We start from the raw sequence: 9,466 nt of genomic DNA on the forward strand, positions 1-9,466 counted from the left end.
ATCAAGCCTCTTGTCTAAGGCTAATAAATATACGTTTTGAGTTCATTTTAGATTTGGTTGTGGCTCATTTCTGATTGGAAAAACATACTGCTTGGGTGAACAATCACAGCAGTGTTTTTTTATTTTTTTTTATTTCTGAAGACATGATTTTGAAGTTATTAAAAACTTTTTTGGAACCCTTAAAAAACTAAACTAACTTGAAAAAAGTATGTATATAAATTCTTATAATTAATGCGATCGATACCAAAACTGTACCCCGATCTTTAATTTCATCAAACGAAATGATATTATTGGCAGCAATTGAATACTGTGAATATTTTTGATAGTTTTTGAAAAACTTGCATTCACAATAATCTTCATTCATTCAGAATTTTGGAAAGAAAACCACAGTATTTATTTTTAGATATTTAGAAGTGCAACTACAAAACTTGGACTGGGCAAAGTTAAGTAAGAAAACTGAAAGAATCAACAGCTGCCTAAAATAATCTTCAATTGAACACGATACAATATTTACTCAGCAACAATTATATTTATTAAAGCACACACAAGTGTTTTCCATTCAAAAACGTTTTCGAAAATCAAAGCAAAAAAATACATTGTACAGTATGGAGATGGGAGACATTTCCTATCAGCAAATCTGCAGCACACGCACCGTGCAGTCCGATCGGAAGGGCTTCTTCAACGAATTCTTTATGGAGGTGAAAGAGGGCTGCAGTGACAAGTGGTTGAAACACTATTTCAGCCAGTTGAAATCGAACGAAGCGCGTATATTGTCGATCTTCAGCGATCGTGAGATATGTGATACGGTCTTAGGTGTGTTGGAAAATGTCGCACCGGTCTACAAAGGCAAAGATGGACTGTTTTCGGTGCAACGGCGTGCACAGGCAGATAAATTCAATTTGTTGGGCGATTTCAAACAGGCCTTGGCTCTAGCCAATTTGGCCGTTGTGCGTGCACCGGCGAAAGGTGAATGGTGGAGTGCTTTCTTTTATGTATTGCTAATGTCCTAGCCTTATTTCTTCCCTCTCTATGCATTTGCAGATGTGGATCTGGCTATAGATAACGGTCTCAGTTTGGCTATGGCCTATCGCTCTCGTGCCGCAATTCTTATTAATTTGGGAAATGGTCAGGCTGCCATGAGTGATCTTAAATTAGCCGCAAACTATGGTTTGGAGCTGAAGGAGAATGTCGATTATTATATCAATTTAGCGAAAGCTTATGCCTGTAAGTGTGAAAAATTGTTTTCCCATTGATAGAAGTAGCTATGCTTTGAACTTGAGTCATCCATTTAGTACACTCAATAAAACCCCAACTAATAATTAAAAATCTTATTAATATCCGTAACATTCTTATACCTTCCAGTAATGGGTGAAACTGCGCGTTCGGAAATATCTTTAAGAATTGCGGAGAAATTGTCTGACAATAACATTGCCTTAAGAGACGCCTTCGGCAAGGAACTGTCACTTATAAAGCCCAGCGAAAAGATTGAAACGGCCGTGGCACCACCTCTGGCGAGTGGCGAAAATGCCAACCTACGTGGTGCCTCTAACTTATTGAAATTGGCGGAGACTAAAGAGAGAGGTCGTTTTATGATCGCCGGTGATCGTTTGAAGACCGGTGACGTTGTGCTCTGCGAGAATCCAGTTGCCGCATGTTTATCGCCTAATTTTTATGGCAGTCACTGTCATCATTGTTTCGAGAGGTATGTAAGAGTTGAAGATTTATTAGCAAGTGTCTGTATAGTAATGTAGTGCAAAGAAGCTCAGAACTGGAAGCTATTTGAAGCTTTCGACATTAAATCGATCAAAATGCTTCAAGGTGTCGCTTCTCCTTGGGGCTTTATTTATTTTATTATGGCTTATTTAATTATGGCGAATTTAAGACAACGCGACCTACTTAGGGAGCCCGTCTGCCGGTTCAGAGTTATAACTTTTAAAGGATTAGACTGCAGAAGCAGACGTCAATGAATCAAAGTCTTTCAAAGCAAGATAACAACACAGCGAATTGTGAGGTGAAATGAAAGTCCACTTCTCTTACAAAACCTTCTCGAAAAACCAGAAAAGAATCCTGAAAAATTCGGATACATAAATGCAATTGGAAATTACACATTCGATCTGCAGATACTTTTGGTAGATGCTATAACCTCTAAACTCAACTTCTCACCAAATATTATGGTTCTGTTATATCACATTGTAATCTTTCAGGACTTTTTATTTTATTTTTATTTTTTTGTTTTGGTTATAAAAACTGGTTAGTCAACAGTTATCCTATTTGGCGATCGAATAAAGATAATAATAAGCATTTATTAAATACATGAAAATATGTATCACATTTGGCCATCCAAAAATATATATGTATAAGCATCAATGAATTGTATACAGTCTATATATAAGCCTTTACCAGCTTTACATAAAGATTATTATATGTGCATAAATTAATGCTAAATTTTCTACAAATTGAAATGCAGTAGCACTAAAAATCTACATTTGCAGGTTAATTGCTCCAGTGCCATGTGTTAATTGCTCTGGAATCGCTTTCTGCTCTGCGCAGTGCATGGGAGAGGCATGTGACAGTTATCATCGCTTTGAATGCCACTTTATGGATCTTTTCATAGGTAATGTAAATCACGTTTATATTTTCGCATTAGAGTTAAACAATCAGGTAGCTCATTAAGGTGCCAATTAACGAGATTCAAAAAAAAAAAAAATGTGTGAAATACTTACACTAAAGAGAATACTACGTTGCTATGAAACGCGTTAATGCCCTGGAACACAATATGGCGCTTAATCAGGGATCATTGATATATGATCAACGGTCATGACTTTTTTTCAGCTTCCCCGATTTTCATTTTTTTTTTTCCTCACTTTTCCAACACTATATGATATGACACAATGTGATTGGTAGCACAGGAGATATACGACCAGAACGACATACAAAATATGACGATTCACAAAATACGAAAAGACTTTTCCGACTACCTAATATAAATTTAAATTAATCATGCACCGATTGTCGGCGGAAGCAACCACGATATCTCCAAGCATTATATGCTTATTTTTTTCTGCGTATTTTTTGGTATACTGCATTTTCCAAAAGCCTATCGTTCAGTGTTTGATTATAAGGGAACTAAATACTCCTTAAGCAAACAATCGTAATAACTAATAAACTGTAATAAATTCAGTAATAATAATCGTAACACACTAATTCTGATCTGAACTGGAACTGTACTAGCATCGTTACCAAATCTCCGCAAATTCGGCACAGAGATCATCGTCCTTAAACCCTACCCACTACCGTCACTATAAGGCAAGACATTCTGAATATCAAAGTAGTTTGACGTGAGACTAGACTATTCTTTAGTTTTTACTTCAAACTGTCTAGGTCTCCCTACATGTCTTTGATCTTTTAACGGTTATTAATTCCAATCTCTTAGTAAAGAAAATCATACATAGTACAACATAAGTCCCTGAAAATGAGAAACGGCCTAATTAATAATAATAATTGTAGGCCAGTACTACTCAAGCCTTGTTCGAAAGAGACGGATTTCGAACATATTACACATGATTGAGGATTTCTCCTCTGATTTATCGCCAACTCCGAAGATACTGAATATCTCTTAGTCAGGAGAAATTTTATTAGTTAACTAGTTTATGTCCCCTCCAGAATCCAATCGGTCGCAGAAATATTATTTGGATGTATTATTATGTGACCAAGTACTTTCTATTATTGAAATTAATGACTGTTTTCAAATCACTTGGAATTCTTCATAAATATTTTCACGAACAATGGGCGCATTCTGGAGCTTATTGGTATCCAAGTGCCCTATTTTTGATGTTATTCTAATCGATTTCATTGGTATGATGAAGCAGCTTGCATATCTTCTAGATAAATATGGTCCATCTCATTTAACATATCACAATATGTGATTGGAGATATCTTTTAGCTATTTCTAACGAATATTATATAACCTCTGCTTTGGACTCATGGCTCCGGTCATGGTCTACCCATCAATAAATTGTATAAATTGCCGACTAAAATAGATCACGAATTTCTTCGCGTCCGAGAAAAAACGACCGTCGACCCGGATGAACAGGGATTTGACTGTATACCACAGTTGTCCTACTACAGCGGAGAGATCGCAGGACTTCATCTGCTCTATCTGTTTTCCCCGGCTCTGCTGATCTACCAGTTATCGAATCTCAAAATTGGGATACTTCATGCGACGATCTGAAAGATGTCGCGCTCTTTAGTTAAGACTGATGCTTCAGCTGAAAATTAAGTCGTATTATACAAATTTTTCCAGCTGGAATGAATCGAGCAGTAGCAGCAGCGATCACCCTACGGATTTGACGTTCACCAATGAATACTTCCGTAGGAATGTGTAATGCGGTTGTCCACAGAATTAAAGCCGGGCTTGTTGGGGTCTTCAATCGAGATTATTTTGTTCAGGTGATTTGATGCAAGAATTAGCAATGAAGTTGTAGAAAACTGCGTTAAGGTCTTGCAGTTATTGGTTAAGTATACGAATTTAAGATTAATAAAAAAATGACTCTCTAGGTAAATAGTCATCCGCGTAGAAGATATTTTAAGAGTTTTTTGGGTTTTTACCGCCTTCATTAAAATCCGTCGGTACAGATAGAGCCAATGGCAGACGACTCGTAGTAATGAGGGGAAATCTCCCCTCAATTCATTTATTACAGTCCAACTTCAGCAAAATATTATCTGTCTACAGAAGTTGTAATTAAGAATCCACTAATATAATTTCAACAATAGTTTATGTACGTTTTTTAAAACCGAATCACTCTTCATTATCTTTCAGGTTCCGGCATGTCGATACTCTGCTACTTGGCCTTACGTGTATTCACACAAGCATCGAGCGTGGAGAGTGCCATCCATGATGCGAATTCAATGTATGAGCATCTTTGTGCGCATATTGAGAGCCGACAAGCCGAAGATTACTTACAACGTTCACTGATGGCCGGCTTCTTATTACGCTGTTTGCAGAAAGCGCAATACTTTGGACGTCGTAAAAGTGAGGGTGTGAATCCAACTGCTGTTGAGTTGCAGGTTGGTGCCGCACTCCTCGGGCTGTTACAGGTGCTACAATACAACGCGCACGAAGTTTTTGAGACTAAGATAACCGAGGAACATCATTTCGAGGGCTCTAAAGTTGTTTACGTGGGGGCCGCCATCTACGCGACAGGCGCTTATTTCAATCACGAGTGCTGGCCGAGCGTGGCGCGTTACTTTGTTGGAAAGAAACTGGTGTTGACAACCATAAAGCCACATCAGCCGAACGAAGTGATAGCTGAGAACTACGGACCGATTTTCACCAAAACAAATTTGAAAGAGCGCCAAAGATCACTGCGTGGACGCTACCTGTTCGATTGCAAATGTATGGCTTGTCAAGAGAATTGGCCAACAATACAGAAAATAGATAAGCAAGTTCGTTTCCGTTGTCTTACTACAAATTGTCCAAATGTTTTGAAGTTTCCGAAGGATATATCCAAGGAGGTGCGCTGCGCACGTTGTCGAAAAAATGTTTCGCTGAAAACGAGTGTAGCGAAAATGATTCAAATAGAGGAGCTTTATCGGAAAGCAGCTGAGGACATGCACAAGCAAAACATATCGCAAGCAATTGAACAATTTAAGGAAGGTATTGAAATGTTTTTCGAAATCGCAGTTTTGCCCCACAAGGATACAATTATTGCTCAGCATTCGTTGATCAAGTGTTTAGCCGATGGAGGTACCACTTTTAAATAGTTGAAAATAAAGTGTATGAAAGCTTTTTTCAAAGGCATTTGAGAAACTAAACACTAAATTTTAAATAAAATTATTAGATGACATGAAATTATGTTATATATGATGTCCTTCCTTCTTTTGAAGCCCAAAAGAACAGAAAATTTCGTTAAATGCCATTCGTACGAGAATCGGATTAATATCCATCAACAAGCAGCTGCAAATACCTCCCTGAGATGAAAGCTCGAGTAGCCGCGAGAGTGATCCTTACCCAGTTTTGTTTTGGAAAGACTCTTACTTATCCAGAATACACCCTGACATATCAAATATATGTATGTCCGGCGTGGAATGAGTCCCCGTATGACCCTACTCAAAAAAATTAATAAATGTTTTCTGAACAACAATAACCTAAAGATTTAATAAAATTTATTTCAAAAACTAAGATAATAAAAAAAAGTCAATTTCATTCAATGTAATTAACATTTGCATACTCATACTTAATTCGCATAACAAGGGTTAAATGGTAACGAACGAATGATAAAATCTTCATTCGCAATTATTCACACAAAAAATTAGTTCAGTTGCAGCTGGCAGCACCAAAATATCATATGGAATTGTTTATTTGCATTCGCGCGAAATAAATGTGAAATTCGTAAAAACTTATTTGAACATTTAAAAGGCTTTATATTGAAATAATAAGGTATAAAAATGATAAAACGGCCACAAAGTGGTGAAACCGAAGAGGATATATTGCGTATGCAAAATGAGTTTTTATCGCAACGGGCGAAAAATCCAAAACTCCAACCGGCAGCGCAGTTCGTTAAAGTGCCAAAAGGTATATATTAATATAAATGAAAGTGTTTATTCATATTTATTAAATATTTTAATATATAGAAACCAAAAAATCATTGTTTGTAAGGAGCCGCCAGAAGGCAAGTGAAAATAATGCTAATGACAATGCAGAGCAAACGCGTAAAAGCGCAACGTCAGTTCCGACAGTCAAGCAGGAAATCTTAGGAGAAATACAAGAGAAGATTGTTGGAAATTTGGACACAAGCAATGTGGAAAAGTTTAGTGAGATAGTACTTGGGGATATTGTAGAGAAAAAATTCGATGCACCAATGCTAAATGACGATATGGAAGTTGAAGAAAATATCGGGTTTCCAACAATCAAATTAACTACATTGGAAGTGAGTCAAAAGATATTTCAAAATAAGCCCAAGTTTTTTATTACGAATTTCAATGAATTTCTAGAAATCTACAAAAGCTGGCAAAAGTATATTTGCATCTGGTGGTCTAAGTAAAAATCAGTCCATGAGAAGCCAAGTACCGGCACCCTCAGAGGATTTGAGCAAGATGTATGGTAACGAAAGTGTGATAGTCAGCAATTCTGCAATTGCTGCAGAAGTGCATAAACAAAACTTAGATGTTTTGAGCAAAATGAGTAGAGATGACATCTTAGAAGAAAGGGAGAAACTTTTGAATTCTATAGGTAAGTGCTTAATATATCAAATATTTCCAACTTGAAGCTTTTTTATACGATATTAATCTATTTATATACATTTTAACGATTTTAGACCCCACTCTGTTGGAATTGCTGAAAAAGAGGCGACAGGACAAATCAAATCAAGCGCTTCCTTCAAGCACTATAAGCACTATTATTAATACTAAACCTTCTGAAAAGTTTGAGAAACAAGAACCTATGGATGTTAGTTCCGTTATAACACCAAGCAATGCCGCATATGATATATTACAACAAAGTGAGGCGGAAAATTGGGTACACTTCGATGTAGTTGAGACTGATAAGCTTAAATGGATGCGTGATATCGGAGAAAGCACGACGAATGTAAAGCCGGGTGAACAATTTGAGGCGCGTTTCGATTGGAAGGGTGTACTACTGCCATACTCGGTTGAAAATAAATCAGAAGTGATACCTGCTCCCGCAAAAGATGATAGAGAACTTTATCTGCACGGAGATGAACCGCATAGACCCGGTTACACGCTGCAAGAACTTTTTCGCTTGGCACGGTATTTAAAAAATTTGTATTTGTCTAATTTTTAGCTAAACAACTAATTAATATTAATATTTGGAAATCTTTCTAGCTCGAACATTATGCAACAGCGCATATCGGCATTCGGTGCGATTGGTGGAATTCTAAGCATTTACAACCAAGGCTTTTATGATGGTGTCCTAGAGTTGCCAATTTCGAAAATATTCTTCCTACTGCGTCTCGGACTGGATGACAACACACCAGCTGTGCTGGAAGTTGTAACAAGAGCGCTGGCTTTTCTCTTTTACAACGAGGCAGATGAGGTATTTATGATTTTGTATTAAATTTTAGGGAATCATCACTTGTATTTATTTATCAATTTTTTTTTTTATAGACTTTACTGGACTTCATTTTCGAAAATCCAGGCTGTCATTGGCAACCCAGTTTGGAGTCAGCCGACATGAGTACTGATTTTAAAGATCTGAATGCATTAGAAAATTTACAAAAACAAATGCAACAATTACAAATGCACGAGGAAAGCAATCGTTCCATGTTTCGTAGTGACTTCGAAGAGCACGAAAATGAGAGTAAAACATCCATGAGCGATTTTCAATTGGCGGAAACTAATCTCATCGAATGCCTGTTGCGTACAAATATTCTGCAACGCATCTAGTAAGTGTTTGGTTTAGTGAAAATACGTTTAGTGAACTAATATTTTGTTATTAGTTTTATTTTGAGCGCTGTCAAGCCGGAAAACAGCACAGTTACGTCGTGCCTAAAACTACTCATACGCTTGGCGCGCACAAATAAGGAGATCGCAGGAAAAATTGTCGCCAATAACGAGCTAATACAGTGTCTCTTCGCGCATTTCTTGCCAGACTTAACGCACACGGGTTAGTAGTGCTTGTGTACAGTGCATGTAACGAATAAAATTATTTTAAAAAAATATTTTTTTTTGTTTTTTCATAGAAGCAAACTTGTCCACGGCGCAATTTTATTATCAACCACAATTCTTATGCCTAAAACTCGTGCGTATTTTAATTACACAAAATCTCGGCATCGCTGTGCGCTTGATGAATATGCAGCTGTCGGATATACTGATCAACTATTTGTCGTTCCGCTGCGATATTAAAGTAGTTAAATATAATTTTTTATATATTTACAATTATTTAATGCTATATATTTTATATATTATTTTTTAGGATGCCATGATTAAAGTGCAAATTGAGTGCTTGCGCATTGTGCGTTGCCTGCTGCTGCTGCGTATTGACGATTCGCTTTACAGGTGCGCTTACATTTTTAACACTTCCTATTTACTATTTACGTATTTATTTATTTTCATTTGCAAAATCAATCCGCGTATGTTGAAAACAACATTTTTGATATGATTGGCTCTGTTTTTATATAACACTCTATTGTTAAAAACGCCGTTTCGCAGCCATCAGCGCCACCTGTTTAAAATATTTTGTTAATATTTTCTTAAATATAGATATAAGTTTACTTACTTTTTGTGCCACAAGTTGTGTGCAACTGTTCTATTATCGGCACAAACTCGGGTGGCATTATTTCAATGAGATTATCCAAGTGCACGATGTTATCATCATCAATCTAAAAATTTAGCATAATCGTTAGTAGGCGATTTAATATAGATTTTAGAAGAATCCATTTTTATTATATTGTGTTTTATAACATATTATGTATATTTAGTTTTTATTGTTTAATGTTTTTTGTATAAT

General features: G+C 36.5%; 2 protein-coding genes across 3 annotated transcripts in view; both read left to right on the plus strand.

Moving 5' to 3' along the window:
• The first annotated feature begins 368 nt into the window (after positions 1-368).
• Positions 369-6,146, plus strand: LOC108976702 (SET and MYND domain-containing protein 4). 2 transcript variants are annotated; one of them, XM_018945959.1, is made up of 6 exons: positions 369-447; positions 540-966; positions 1,042-1,224; positions 1,363-1,702; positions 2,493-2,614; positions 4,820-5,763. In XM_018945959.1, exons 2-6 carry the CDS (start codon positions 606-608, stop codon positions 5,761-5,763), a joined length of 1,950 nt encoding a protein of 649 aa, XP_018801504.1. In that variant the 5' UTR covers positions 369-447; positions 540-605. The 2 variants fall into 2 exon arrangements, with proteins under 2 accessions (XP_018801504.1, XP_018801505.1); XM_018945960.1 differs by lacking the exon at positions 369-447 and having other exon boundaries at positions 606-966; positions 4,820-6,146.
• Positions 6,147-6,389: 243 nt separating this feature from the next.
• LOC108976685 (RNA polymerase II-associated protein 1) overlaps positions 6,390-9,466 on the plus strand; it is a gene marked incomplete in the record, with an annotated part of 10,456 nt that continues 7,379 nt past the window's right edge. The window contains 9 exon segments of the mRNA XM_018945932.1: positions 6,390-6,574; positions 6,634-6,929; positions 6,994-7,231; positions 7,317-7,767; positions 7,843-8,053; positions 8,125-8,402; positions 8,457-8,623; positions 8,700-8,863; positions 8,933-9,015. Coding sequence (XP_018801477.1) covers positions 6,448-6,574; positions 6,634-6,929; positions 6,994-7,231; positions 7,317-7,767; positions 7,843-8,053; positions 8,125-8,402; positions 8,457-8,623; positions 8,700-8,863; positions 8,933-9,015 — 2,015 coding nt within the window.

This window comes from Bactrocera latifrons, unplaced genomic scaffold, assembly GCF_001853355.1.
Source record: "Bactrocera latifrons isolate USDA-ARS-PBARC rearing strain unplaced genomic scaffold, ASM185335v1 scaffold_8, whole genome shotgun sequence".
NCBI classification, from domain to species: Eukaryota; Metazoa; Arthropoda; class Insecta; order Diptera; family Tephritidae; genus Bactrocera; species Bactrocera latifrons.